We start from the raw sequence: 15,307 nt of genomic DNA, 5'->3' as shown, positions 1-15,307 counted from the left end.
TGCCATGCTCTCATCTGTGTGCAAACAGCCCAGTACGTGGGGGAATCCTAGGGGGAAAAGATCCTTCTTGAGTCCGGAGTTCTTCTTGTGCCCACAGCCTGTGTCCTGACCTCTTTTGGGGTGGAGATGCAGTTGGGAGTCTTCAGAGCTTGATGTTTCAATCCCATTCTCTTTTTCCACTCTGCGTGACTTCTCTGGTAGAGAAGCTTGATGTTCCAGTCTTGACCAAAGCTCTCTACCTCCTTCCACCAAGCTGTGAAGAGGGGTAGAAAAAAAACCTCCACACTAACAAAAAGGGGGAAAGTCCAAAAATATCCCATGCTGGGTAGTGCTGTCACTGGTCTTGCTTCCTGTAGGGCAGGGGTGCTCAAACTGGTGGTTTTCAGGATATCCCTAATGAATATATATGAGATTTATTTGCTTGTGTTACCTCAAGCATATTCATTAATGATACCCATCTGGCTGGCTGGGAGGGAGGGGCGGTGCCTATAGAACCAGTTTGAGCACCCCTGTTCTAGGGAGTACAGGGGTAGCTCACAGGTCTTCAGCCCCCTGCTCTCTGGATCGGGGCTCGTCCCTCTCCAAAGTAGAGTGTATTCCCCAGAACGAGAGAAACTTATCCAAAATCTACAAAAACCTCTCCAGAAATGAGGCCGACCTTGTCAGACAGGGGTGTGTACTGATGAGGAATCTCCTCTGAACACAAGAAAAATACCAAGTTGGGATAGTGGGCTCAACTTAGCAAGCTGGAAGTAAAAATAGCTCCTTATTCTTCAAAAGCCAACTCTACCTTTAGCTCCACCTTATGCCCTTGCGATAGCTAGCCAGTCAGCTCAGGGGAGAAACTGAAAAGAGAATGGGAAATCCTACTAATCTGTCACTAGTCGTGATGGTAAGAGATCTAGGGCCATCTAGTGGCTAATCGAAGAGTTGGCCACACAAAATTGCACATTTGTTGACATTTCATTTTTAAATATCCTTATAGGAGATGTCTCAGTTAAAGCCCTTGAATGGGTTTATCATCTGATTTATCACCCTTCCTGTTAAAAAAAACAAAAAAAACAAAACTGTTTGGCCTTGATATTATCTTTGATCAGTTTTAATTTATGCCTTTTTGATTTTAACATTTCCATCTGTCTTGAGCAGGTATTTACACAAAACCACGTGTGTACTTATACAGCATTATCATATGCCCCCTTAATCCCTGTTTTGACTTGGTTAGCATCCCAAGTTTTTATAGTCATTCTGGCTGTGTTAAATGCTATGTTCATGATAACACAGACACACAAAAGGAAGTTTAGTGACCAGCTTTAGCATTTACATGACTCATCAAAGCCAGTTTTCACATATGTGGACTGTGCACTAATATGCAGTTTTCATCTCACGTCGGGGTAAGCGAGCTGGTATGTAAGGGAGGAGGAATTTGGCATGCTGCGGCACAAAAAAAGTGGTTCATGCCACCTGACAAATCACACTGGTAGATGTACAAAGGAGAAGAAGCAGGGACAGAGACTGAGTAGCCCATGTGAGTAGAAGAGCACAGGAAGGGGGAATATTGGGGGGGGAACGTGCAGAAGCAAATGTAACCTGTCGTTCGGTGATGGGCTGTTCCACTTGGTATTATCGTATCATCGATCCTATCTAGGTGCCCTAGTCCTGTATTTTTGCTTTCTAAACGTGATCTTACGCTTTTTCTGCTTTGGATTATATTTGCTATTTCATAACCCTTTCCACTAATTTATTGAAATCCCTTTTTTCAGTGTCTGGATTATTCTCTATATCACTCATTTTGGTGCTATCAATAAACATTGCTGCATTGCCTTTTTCCTTTTCTATATAAACCATTGGCAAATGTCTTGTAAAGTACGAATTTTAGTACAGATCCCTATGGTGTCCCATTTCCACCTTGGAGCAAGTGGAATGTATGCCATATGATGTGAGAGTAAAGTCTTGAGATTCTGCCCAGTCCTACTGTATTGTATCATGAATGGGCTGAGTAGGGTAGGACATGTGGTCCTTATTGACCTTTATTTTCTGGGTTTTTTTTTTTTATTCAGTCAACTACAGTAGGTTGTAGTTAATTTGCATATCATATATTCTATTCCTCATTATGCACTATTTATTTGTGTGTAATATACCAAATGCTTTGGCAAAATTCAAGTATATGAAACATACTGTTGCCTCCATCTTAATCTCAGCTAGTCATATAAAAAAAAAAGTTGAAGTTGATTTGACCTGATCTGTTTACTCTAAGTTCATACTGTTTAAGTTTCTCCATTGCTCGCTGTTTTAATATTTCTAGTATTTTTTTAAATATTAAATTCATTTTTGTATCATGTTCTGTGCAAATGCTCAAAACGGGTTTAAAAAATAACACATACAGTTTCAAATACAATATATTTAAAATATTTGTATTGATCACTAAAGTCAAATGTTTATAGTATAAATACCACATAGTTGTACAGCATATACTCTGTCTTACTAGGCTGGCAATTCCTGTACTGCACTTTCTTTTAATGGGTAATAAACATTACCAGTAAAAGTAATTTTTATTAAATTATAACTCTCTGTTCTACAATTCACAGTGGGGATACAATAAAACATATATTAAGATTCAATATAGATTTAACATAATAAAATAGACTAAAACATAAAAATGCATCCAATAATATAAAAAATCAAGAACCAACAGTAATAAAACCTGAACTTAAGTTGGATCAATAGATAATGTTTAACAGCCTGAGTAGCATCAATATATAAACCTAGGACTAAAATTAAAGTTGTAAATGCTTGCTTGTTTCCTGTTTTTTAACCAGTTTGTAATCCACGAAAGGATATCGCCTCCTATCCCATGACTTTTTAGTTTTCGTAGAAGCCTCTCATGAGGGACTTTGTCAAACGCCTTCTGAAAATCCAAATACACTACATCTACCGGTTCACCTTTATCCACATATTTATTAACCCCTTCAAAAAAATGAAGCAGATTTGTTAGGCAAGACTTCCCTTGGGTAAATCCATGTTGACTGTGTCCCATTAAATCATGTCTTTCTATATGCTCTACAATTTTGATCTTGAGAATAGTTTCCACTATTTTTCCCGGCACTGAAGTCAGGCTCACTGGTCTATAGTTACCCGGATCGCCCCTGGAGCCTTTTTTTTAAATATTGGGGTTACATTGGCCACCCTCCAGTCTTCAGGTACAATGGATGATTTTAATGATAGGTTACAAATTTTAACTAATAGATCAGAAATTTCATTTTTTAGTTCCTTCAGAACCCTAGGATGCATACCATCCGGTCCAGGTGATTTGCTACTCTTTAGTTTGTCAATCTGGCCTACTACATCTTCCAGGTTCACAGTGATTTCGTTCAGTTCGTCTGAGTCATCACCCCTGAAAACCATCTCCGGAACTGGTATCTCCCCAACATCCTCATTAGTAAACACGGAGGCAAATAATTCATTTAGTCTTTCTGCAATGGCCTTATCTTCCCTAAGAGCCCCTTTAACCCCTCTGTCATCTAATGGTCCAACCGACTCCCTCACAGGTTTCTTGCTTTGGATATATTTTAAAAAGTTTTTATTATGAGTTGTTGCCTCTATGGCCAACTTCATTTCAAATTCTAACTATTTTCCTCATTTTTATCAAAGTTTCCCTTTTTAAAATTTAGTGTTAGAGCTGCAGATTTACTTATTGTCCCTCTTCCAGTTATTAGTTTAAATTTGATCATGTTATGATCACTGTTGCCAAGTGGCCCCACCACAGTTACTTCTTTCACCAAATCTTGCGTTCCACTAAGAATTAAATCTAAAATAGCTCCCTCTCTTGTTGGTTCCTGAACCAATTGCTCCATGAAGCAATCATTTATTACATCCAGGAACTTTGTCTCTAGCAAGTCCTGATGTTATATTTACCCAGTCAATATTGGGATAATTGAAATCTCCCATTATTATTGCACTGCCAAATTGGTTTGCTTCCCTGATTTCTCTTAGCATTTCATCATCTGTCTGACCATTTTGTCCAGGTGGACGGTAGTATACTATCACTATACTCTTACCCAACACACATGGGATTTCTACCCATATAGATTCTACTGAGCATTTACTCTCTTGTATGATCTTTATCCTGTTGGCTCTATACCCTCCCGGACATAAAGTGCCACACCCCCACCAAGTTGATCCTCCCTATCATTGCGATATAATTTGTACCCTGATATTGCACTGTCCCATTGGTTATCCTCCTTCCACCAAGTCTCTGTGATGCCAATTACGTCAATCTCATCATTTGCTGCTATACACTCTAACTCTCCCATCTTACTTCTTAGACTTCTGGCATTGGCATACAGACATTTCAAAGTGTGGTTTTTGCTTGTTTTAACTACCTGCTTTTCAGTTGTTTGGGATAATTCGGAAATCATTAGCTTTGGTGATTTTTTACACATAGGCATATGAACTATGTTTGCTTTTGATGGAACCTCTCTGTTGGGATGCCCTAACTCTCCTGTTTCATTAGTATCCTTCAAGGATACATTTCTCCGAACCATGCACTGCTGAGTGACTGTCTGCTTTCCCCCTTGTTCTAGTTTAAAAGCTGCTCTATCTCCTTTTTGAAAGTTAGTGCCAGCAGCTTGGTTCCACTCTGGTTAAGGTGGAGCCCGTCCTTTCGGAAAAGTCTCCCCTTTCCCCAAAAGTTTCCCCAGTTCCTTTCAAAGCTGAATCCCTCTTCCCTGCACCATCGTCTCATCCACGCATTGAAACTCTGGAGCTCTGCCTGCCTCTGGGGACCTGCACGTGGAACAGGAAGCATTTCAGAGAATGCCACCCTGGAGGTTCTGGATTTCAGCTTCCTACCTAAAATCCTAAATTTGGCTTCCAGAACCTCTCTCCCACATTTTCCTATGTCGTTGGTGCCCACATGTACCATGACAGCCGGCTCCTCCCCAGCACTGTCTATAATCCTATCTAGGTGACGCGTGAGGTCTGCCACCTTCGCACCAGGGAGGCAAGTTACCAGGCAGTCCTCAGGTCCACCAGCCACCCTGCTATCTACATTTCTAATAATTGAATCACCAACTATGATGGCCGGCCTAACCCTTCCCTCCTGGGCAGTAGCCCTGGGAGATTTGTCCTCAGTGCGAGAGGACAATACATCACCTGGAGAGCAGGTCCTTGCTACAGGATCACTTCCTGCTACACCAGGGTGATGCTCTCCTACTGGGAGACCTTTCTGATCCAAGGCAGCACTGGGGCTGCCAGAATGGATTTGGGACTTGGCTACTATGTCCCTGAAGGTCTCGTCAATGTACCTCTCTGTCTCCCTCAGCTCTTCCAAGTCTGCTACTCTAGCTTCCAGAGATCGGACTCATTCCCTGAGAGCCAGGAGCTCTTTGCACCAAGTGCACACATACAATCTCTCACCGGCAGGTAAAAAATCATACATGTGACACTCAATGCAAAAGACTGGAAAGCCCCCCTCTTGCTGCTGGACTGCTGCCTTCATCTTAGTATTGAGTTCCTAGTTAAGTTTAGGATAATAAGGGAGTTGGAATGAGAGTACTTTAAATTTACAGGTGGATTTAGTAATTAATCAGCTAGTGTCCTACAAGGGGATAATTAAACTTTCAATAAGTTGAGCTTTCTGTGCACTGTTTGACTTTCATAAGTGTATCAAAGAAATGCTAGTGATGGTATAGGCATTGGTAAAGGAAAAAAAATACATCAAAAAGATTTTAGCTCTTCTCGAACCTTAAGATCTGCAAACAAAGGATTGCTGGAGGTGCCTTCTCAGCATGCCCACCTGGTTGAAACCCATGATTGGGCCTTCTAGGTTGCCTGGCCTACACTGTGTACAATACATCAATACAAGCCGTTAAGCCCATTAAAACGGGCTACATCCCTCTGTCTCTCACCTCCCCCTCATTCTCTCTCCCCTCACTCTTCACCACTCCTCCCTCCCTCACCCACTCCTCCCTCTCCGTCTCACTCAGTCCCTCCCTCCCACTCAGTCTCACTCACTCCCTCCCTCTCTCTCCCTCCCTCTCACTCAGTCCCACTCTCCCTCTCACTCAGTCCCTCTCCCTCCCTCCCACTCAGTCCCCTCCCTCCCACCCTCCCTCTCACTCAGTCCCACTCCCTCCCTCCCTCTCACTCAGTCCCACTCCCTCCCTCCCACTCAGTCCCACTCCCTCCCTCTCACTCAGTCCCCCCCTCTCCCTCTCACTCAGTCCCCCCCTCTCCCTCTCACTCACTCACTCTCACTCAGTCCCCCCTCCCTCCCTCCTCTCCCCCTCACTCCCTCCCTCCTCTCCCCCTCTCCCTCTCACTCACTCCCGTCCCCCCTCTCCCTCAGTCCTCCCTCTCCCTCTCCCTCAGTCCTCCCACCCACTCTCTCTCTCCGTCCCTCCCTCCCACTCAGTCCGTCCCTCGCTACTGGCCGCTGCCGCCACCGCCGCCGCCATTTATTTATTTATTTTTTTTTACGCTGGCTCAGACCGACGTGCTGGCCCGCACATGCGCGGTAGAGCTGCTCTCTACTGCGCATTTGCGGGCCGTTGGTCAGAGCCCATTTATAAGGTAGATAGCAGCTACATATGTCATGACAAAAGATATTCAAGAAGGACTTAAAAACAGTTATATCATTTAGAGAGTTATGATTGTATTGTTTTGGTTCTTGGCAATTGTTACTAGGGATTTCAATGAGAAATATTATGTTCACATTGCAGAATGTAGTCATAATGTTAATTAAACTGGGCTCTTAGCTATAAAATAAAGCCTGCTAAGACTTTGCATTTTAATGCAGTTGTGAAACCTGCCCTTGTTAATTATCTGTTTGTTTTTCAAAATTTAGGAGTCAAAGAAGAAGAGGCATGCCAGGGAAGCCATCCTTAAGCGCACTAAAAGAAGATGGCGTCCTCTCCCGTTTTCTATCATGGAGAATGGTCTACCTCCTTTTCCACAGTTTGTTCAGCAGGTAGGCCATGCACTTCAAACCTTGTTGTCAGAAGTGTCTTTACTAAGTATGTAGTAGAATACTTGGCTGGGGGGGGGGGGGGAGGGAATCTGATCGCCGCGGTTTTGTTTTTTTAAATATCGTGTAAATCGGGGGAGGGCGGGAAAACCAGCACACTAAAACAACCCTAAAACCTACCCCGACCCTTTAAAATAAATCCCCCACCCTCCCGAACCCCCCCAAAATGTCTTAAATTACCTGGGGTCCAGTGGGGGGGTCCCGGTGTGATCTTCCACTCTCAGGCCACGGGTGTATTGATAGAAATGGCGCCGGCGCCATTTTGATTCCTGTCCCCGATGTCACGAGCGTAGGAGATCGCTCCCGGACCCCCGCTGGACCCCCAGGGACTTTTGGCCAGCTTGGGGGGCCTCCTGACCCCCACAAGACTTGCCAAAAGTCCAGCGGGGGTCCGGGAACGACCTCCTGCACTCGAATCGTGTTGCCGTATTGCAAAATGGCCATATGGCCGGCGCCATATGGCCAGGGGTCCGGGAGCGAATTGTGTTGTGTTGCCGTACGGCCGGCGCCATTTTGCAAAATGGCGCCGGCCATATGGCCATTTTGCAATACGGCAACACGATTCGAGTGCAGGAGGTCGTTCCCGGACCCCCGCTGGACTTTTGGCAAGTCTTGTGGGGGTCAGGAGGCCCCCCCAAGCTGGCCAAAAGTCCCTGGGGGTCCAGCGGAGGTCCGGGAGCGATCTCCTACGCTCGTGACGTCGGGGACAGGAATCAAAATGGCGCCGGCGCTACCTTTGCCCTGTCATATGACAGGGCAAAGGTAGCGCCGGCGCCATTTCTATCAACGCACCCTTGGCCCGAGAGTGGAAGATCACACCGGAACCCCCCCACTGGACCCCAGGTAATTTAAGACATTTTGGGGGGGTTCGGGAGGGTGGGGGATTTATTTTAAAGGGTCGGGGTGGGTTTTAGGGTTGTCTTAGTGTGCTGGTTTTCCCGCCCTCCCCCTTCTCCCGATTTACGATTTTTGACGATAAATCGGGGGAATTCCTATTATATATCGCCTCTAACGATTTTTGACGATTTAAAATATATCGGACGATATTTTAAATCGTCAAAAAACGATTCACATCCCTAGTAAGCAGTGGTCAGAGCACAGCTGCCACAAATAGATTTTTTTTTTTGTTGAATGGTGGTGGCGAAATAAAGCATTGTGGCTTGCCAAACATGACAATCCCTTCTCTGTACATGGGATTAATGCCTCATGGTGCAATAGTTTTTTTTTAACAATGACGACTGCAATGGTGTTAGACCTCTAAAATGTCAGTTAACTCCTTTAATTTTAACTTTTAATTTTTATGTTTCACAAGCAAAGCCTGGCAGTTGATTTTGATCCTAGAACATTTTACAATTCCAGTTTAATTTTAAAGTTTATCTATCACTTGCCTAGCTAATATCTAAGCATTGCAGTGACAGTCGATGGCTGATGGCCCATGCACCAGGACTTTTTCTAGAACCATGGAATTGTGGGTTTTAAATTTGTCCACTAGGTGTTGTCATTGCTTGATGAGTGGTACTTCCATGCCCCTTTCTCCAGGGACTGCAAATGCTACCTCTGCAGTATCCCCAGTCCTGGATGACCATGGATTTAAATCCAGGTCTTCTCTATGGCAAAACAAAGGCCTCTGGGCCAGAACAAAAATGTTATTTTTAAAGCTTAAATTGTAGAGGTATTCTCTATTATGTCAACATTTACTTTTCCAAAAATCTCAATTTGCAGAGAATTGGTTTGTGATATTTTTCTTCCATGTAAATAATTTGTAAACTTTTTATTCTCCTATGTGATTGTGTATTTTAAAATACTGTTTTGTTCACAGATCCAATCTGACACTCAGGAGAACTATACTATTTTCTATTCCATTTCTGGAGAGGGTGTCAATCTGCCACCAGTTGATTTGTTTTTTATCAAGAGCGAGACCGGACAAATCTATGTTACCAGGACTATTGACCGTGAGGAGTATCCACAATTTAAGGTGAGGGTCTTCATTTATTTCTATTTGTGATTTTTCATTTTGATGGACATCCCACTCACCATGCCTATTCAGGAACTTGGTAAAGAAGTGATCTAGTAGTTATAGCCATGGGCTAAGAGTCGGCAAAAATCTTTGGACATGAATTCAAGACTCCCCTCTGCCACTAACTTACTGTGTGACCTTCATGAGTCACTTTATCACCCTGTGCTAGAAACTGGTTGCAAAAATGCCATTTGTCATAATATGATTTTCCTAATCGAATTTTGAAAAAACATTGTAACTTCCTGTGCAGGTTTATTCAGTCCACCAGCAAGATGCCTGAAGTCAGAAGTAGTCATTCCTTTAGAAGTATAGAGAAATTCCTCTCAGTAGACCTCTTTTGCAGTGCTTCAAATGGGCCATACATATTAAAACCTGAACCCGGATTTAAAAAAAAATTACATGTAGCAGAGACATCTAAAACCCAGCAGATAGTGTGACATTCAAGATAAGTCTTAGTTCAGTCCCCATGCCTTTCCTGTGGTGAATGTGCCAAGCTTGTCCCCCCTCCTACACCCCTGCAAATCTCTATGGGGCAGATTTTAAAACCTACGCGCGCGACCTACATTTGTCTGTGCTACCCGGCGCGCACAAATGTACGCCCAATTTTATAACATGCGTACACACTAGTGCACCTTGCGTGCGCGTAACCCTTTTAAAATCCGCCCCTATGTTTTTAAACTACAGAAATCGAATGCATCCCTCTACCCCCTCCACCACCAAAACAAAATGTGCTGCAGCTAGGTCTTGCCTTTCCAAAACTATTAAAGGGGAAGGGGCATCAGGGGATCAGGTACACACAGATATTCAGATCTCCTAAGCCTCTCTGGTCTGTTGAACCAATGTGAAGTTCAGCTGTCTCAACTGATTTTCTTTTCCTCTTGTAGATAATGGGCTATGCAAAAACTAGAGATGGATATTCACCAGAAATGCCACTTGATATTCTAATCAAAATTGAGGATGATAATGATAATGCCCCACAATTCACAGAACAAACTTTCTGTATGAATGTTCTAGAACACAGCAAAACCGGTAACATTTAATTTGTTGTCAATTCTGTTTAAATTACTTTGTTTTGTGAAGGGTTTTTTTGTTTGGTTTTTTTTTTTGGGTAGGGGACACAACTGTATTTTCTCTTTCGTAATTCCTGTATGAGAACAGTGTTCAAAGGAATTTGCCTAGGAAACATTTACCTAAATAAACTCTTCAGGTTTTAAATAGCTTTTCCCTTCCATGACTAAAAGCGCATATTCTATTTTACAGTGCATGTACTTCTCACCACAGGGAAATTAGGCACACAAAGGTTGGGGTTAGGATAGGAAAGGCAAAATATGTATTTGGATTTTTGCCTCTTTAAAATGTTTGTGTTTTTTGTTTCATTACATTATGAACATTAATGCGCATCTATGTGCACAGAAATAACAGGAATGCACATCTCTAGTATACATAGAAATTTCTTCTTGAAAAATCAAGCATGGTTAGTTCAGCGTGTCCAGTCACTCTGCCAGCTCCAGAGTTTGCCTTTTAAAATTATTTGCAGGTTGTACCTGTGGATCCATAAGCCTCCTGTGGAGTCTGAGAACTGTCCACTAAATGCAATACATTTTTTTTTTTTTATTCTGCTACATGGTACCTCCATCTTAAGCTGCAGGGAACAGGTTTCCTTGGCAGTATTTATTGCTATTTTTAGTTTGATATGAAATCTTTCTACTGTGAGCTGTGATGCTATGGGAAGACAAGTTGGTTCATTGATTGCCAAACACTTTTTTTTTCTTCTCTTACATCCCTTATTTAGGCCAAGATTTAACATAGTGAATACTGTCAAACAAGGGGGGCAATAATGACAATCATTTCCATGACTAAAATGCTGCTTTATCCGCAGAAATGAGCTGTTTGATTTTTGCTCACTCTCTATACAAGTAAAAGTGTACATGTATGTCAACTGTACATTTTATTGGTAGGTGTTCTGGGATAGGGAGGAGGCAAATACATGCCTAGATTTGGATATTAAAAAGTGTTTTGTTTTGTTTTTTGTTAAGAAAAAATACCTGCATAAAAAATGGTGCAAATTTTGTGAGTATTTTGAGGGGGTAGTAAGGAAAGCCAAACTATCCACATGGTTTTGCTTTGATTATTGTAGCAAATGCAATAGATGAAAACTGTAACCACATGGTTTTCCAGACAGTGGGCAGTTTATCTACCCCTATAGTGGTGGCATTTAGCAAAGCTTGTTGCTGGTCTGTAAACCTCAGGGAAGTTCATAAAGTTTTCCTGAACTATTGTAAAATATGATAGTGGACTTGAAGCATAAATTTGTGTTTCATAAGGTGGAGCAATTTTTAGAGACTGTTTTATTTATTAAAAAAGCAAATATTAAAAGCTATTTCTAAGCCTCCAGTATTTTTGCTGTAATCTAGCCCTTGTAGCACTTGAGAGTTCATCTGCTATATCTAATTCTCTAGCAGAAATCTGCACATTTGCGATCAAATTCTTGAATAATCTTGAGAAAAGCTTCAATTGCATTTGGAGGGTATGGTAAATTAAATTTTGCTGCAGAAGGAAGCTAGTTAGATTATAATTGGCTACCTGCTGCATCCAAAAGAGAGAGCTCATAAGCTCTTGGTTAAATGTAATCTTCATAAACATACCTGTGAAATTAACATTACATTTCCAAGGTAAATTATTGGCCCTTATTCTGTTACATGTTTTCAGGTATTGAAGTAATAAACGTCTGGCTGAGCAGCATAAGTACAGTTTCTATCAAAACTCTGCCTCACTTACATTCTTGGATCACTCAGAAGGTTCCTTAGGTTTTCACCCATTAGCTCTATGCTTCCCTCCTTGGATATTTTATTTATTTGAGGTTTTTATATACCGACATTCATCTGGGATATCACATTGGTTTACATTAAATGTTAAAAACTGCACATGAAGTGGGCTTGACATATAAGAAGAGAAAATATATATATGCATGATAAATATGGGAGACAGGGAGGTTGAACGTAACGGTAATTTAAGGATTAGGGGTATTTACAATGAAAATACAATGCTATTTGAGATGAGGAAGATCTTGAAACAAGCCAAGGATCTGTGCTGGGAGTGTAGGGGGTGTATGATTAGGATAGTAGAAGCAGGTCCTGTTAAATTGTTTGCTAGTGCATTGCCCTAGCTTTTTGGAATCAAGCTTGCCCAGTGACTTTTTAAATTTCAAAATGTTTTAATAGTAAAAAAAAAACTGTGCCTTTGCTTTATAAAATGTAAACAGATTAACAGTAACTACTTGGAAAGCAATGATTTATTTATTGTTGGAACATTTAAACCTGTTTTTGTTGAATGCAGGTGTGATAGTGGGCAGAGTGAATGCTACAGATCGAGACGAACCTTACACTGTGCATACTAGCCTGAAATACTCTATTCTATCACAGTTTCCAGCACAACCTAAGTTGTTCGCCATGGATCCTGATACAGGTGTAATTATTACAACCTTGGACAAACTGGACAGAGAGGTAATCTAATGGTCCATAAGGTCTCTTGTTTCATTTATGAATTGTAAAGATAGATAGTCACAAAGAGAAGAGTGCTGGAGCCTGATCAGGAACAATATCTATAGTCTTTTCCTTATAGTAATATCAAGAAGCCTTGTAATTAAGTTTTAGGGTTTGGCTTTAAAATGCTTACCTAGTGCAGTTCTGCATTCTACGTCCAGTTATGTGAGCTACTTACTCTAATCTATTAAAATACCTGTTGAAAAAGGGTGCCTGTTTAGCCTAGTACAAGTGCACAGCTAGACAACTTTTAGACCTAAGTCATTCTTCTGCATACTTAACTGCAAGGGAGTTACTTGTTTTAATTGATGGAAAGAAAACATTTTTTTCCTAGCGTGTAGCCAGATGGACTCTGTACCAATGGGTGTTGTGCTCTCCTGATAGCAGATGGGAGACAGAGTCAGATTTCAAAGCTGACGTCGTAACTCTAATATACCCATGCAGTAAGCTTAGCTCTTCGGTATTTCTCAGTCTCCCTAGCAGATGCGGACTCTAATCCACATAGAATAGTATTAACATTTAGACCAGAGAAGAAAGAAAATGTACCTTTAAGGACATGGAGCCCCGCTCTCCTGCGGTGAAACCTAAGGGTCCCTCCCCCCAGTCGAGAATTCCTGAGGTGATTTCCGATATCCCTCAGAGATAAGCCTTGGTCCGGTCTCCGGTCTCCGGTGTGGACTTAGCCTCCAGGGAGGCTGAAAGGCAGTGGATGCTGAATCGAGCGCAGCGGTGTAAGGTATTTCCCTCTTTCCCCCCCCCCCCTCCCCGCAGCTGGAGACAGCCCGGCCCGCGACTGGTAAGCACTGAAACCAGGTAAAGTAGAAATCTTCAAATTTAGTTCTCCGATCTCCACAGCTCGAATAGCTGTACCAAACGTTTCTTCCGACAAGGTTTAAAAGGACACCGATCGAGTTGAGCAGCCCGACTTGGGCTAAGCCCCGATCCGGTGCAAGGGTCCACGCACATGGAGACCCTTGGGGGGCACCATCTTGTGAGCGGGGTCGTCTGTGCCATATTCCCCCCCTCAATCGGCGGTACATACGAGGCAGGCCGGGCAGCTGATGCGCCTAACTTGCGCACATCCATAGAGACACATGCAGAGTTGTGCTCACAGTGGCACGCATAACCAGGCGCACCCTGCACGCAGAACTGAGCGCATCCGTGTGCATAGCTGCACGCGCAGCCACGTGTTGAGGCCTACCATGTGCACAAACTATGGCACCACCACCAAAGAAGGCCAAGGGACACTTCCTTTGCATAGCCTGCCACATAAGAGCCGTACAGCCTGAATTGGAGTCCTGCCTGTGCCCGCAGTGCAAAGAAGCCCAGGGGGAATCGAAGCCTGGACCCCTACTGTCAGAAGGGTCTGGAACTACTGACGATGGCTCCCCAGACCTATGTATCTCTGACTCTGCCTCCCCACAGGAGGGCACCTCTGGGTCCCCTACTCCAAACCCCCCTGGGATCAACATGGACCCAGGGACCTTTTCCTGGGTGGAATTTTTCAAAGGCCTGTAAACCTTCGTTCAGGCGCAACCAGCCCCTGCTGCACACCAGGCTCAGCCTGTGCCAGAAGCATATGATCCTCCTGGCACTGCTCGGATGCCTCGAGACATGACGTGTCTCACCTAACCAAGAACTTCCCTAATAGGGATCCAGACACTTCAGATGATGAGTGACTCCCTGGAAGAAGGCAAAATCCCTCCAGGGATGAAACTATACCAAACCATGCTTCGCTTCTTCCACAAGGATGAATTACCAGCCCTAGTATCCCAGACTCTGAAGACCTTGGATATTCCGGGCACTGACCCTATGGTGGAACCAAAGAAGAACCCTATCTTGGTGTCTCTTCGTAAAGCCTCATGCTGCTTTCCTATGATGGAATGGAATAGCCTGGAGGCCAGCTTCAAAGGGGGGGGCGGGCCTTGGAAGCCCTATACCCTCTGGAACCTGCAGCCAAGGAGCGCCTGCGTTTCCCGAAAGTTGATGCTACGGTCTGTGCAGTCTCAAAGCGAACAGCGATTCCCGTTAAGAGAGGAGCGGCACTGAAGGACACGCAGGACAGACGATTGGAGTCCATCCTTAAGCAGGCCTTCAACGCAACAGCAATTAACTGCAGATTGCTTCCTGTTGCGTACTGTGGCACGTTCCTGTTTCCTCCTCTCGAGAGACGCAAATACATCCGGAGAGATGATGGAACCGGCGGCATCCTTCCTCACTGACGCAACCTCTGATCTAGTGCGCACCTCAACCAGGGGCGTTGCCTCGGTAGTAGTAGCCAGAAGACAACTATGGCTACAGAATTGGTCTGCGGATGTGACATCTAAAGCAAATCTCATGAGAATGCCTTTTAAAGGATTTCTCTTGTTCGGAAGCAAATTGGAGAAGTTAGCCAACAATGGAGCGAATCTCCAGTGCCCCGACTACCGGAAGATAGGAGTAAAAAACCTCAGCATTCCTCCCCCAGAAGAACCAAAGGCAGAAGATCGCAGCACTTTAGACCCTACAGGAATGCACAGTTTGTCATCTCACCCCTCCGGAAGGCCCCAGTCCTTTTGGAGCAGAACCAGGGGCAGACTCCAGCCATACCCCCACAATGAGAAGAGGCTAGCCCATCCACAGGAAGAAGCCATAGGGGTTCGACTTGCCCTCTTCTACCAGGGCTGAAGTAAGTTTTAAAACAAAATTAAGAAGAAAAAGGTAGGGGGGGGGGAAGTGCGGGGG

The 15,307-nt window shown here is 43.6% G+C and overlaps 1 protein-coding gene across 1 annotated transcript in view; it reads left to right on the top strand.

Moving 5' to 3' along the window:
• LOC115085311 (desmocollin-3-like) overlaps window positions 1-15,307 on the top strand; it is a 53,392-nt gene that overhangs the window by 12,525 nt on the left and 25,560 nt on the right. Inside the window, exons 4-7 of the mRNA XM_029591172.1 lie at window positions 6,845-6,967; window positions 8,844-8,999; window positions 9,926-10,070; window positions 12,378-12,544. Coding sequence (XP_029447032.1) covers window positions 6,845-6,967; window positions 8,844-8,999; window positions 9,926-10,070; window positions 12,378-12,544 — 591 coding nt within the window. The remainder of the gene's footprint in view (window positions 1-6,844; window positions 6,968-8,843; window positions 9,000-9,925; window positions 10,071-12,377; window positions 12,545-15,307) is intronic.

The sequence above is a fragment of the Rhinatrema bivittatum genome, chromosome 2 (assembly GCF_901001135.1).
Source record: "Rhinatrema bivittatum chromosome 2, aRhiBiv1.1, whole genome shotgun sequence".
In the NCBI taxonomy this organism is placed as follows: domain Eukaryota; kingdom Metazoa; phylum Chordata; class Amphibia; order Gymnophiona; family Rhinatrematidae; genus Rhinatrema; species Rhinatrema bivittatum.
Note: the sequence above shows the minus strand (reverse complement) of the source record. Positions and strands in the feature narration are given on the sequence as shown.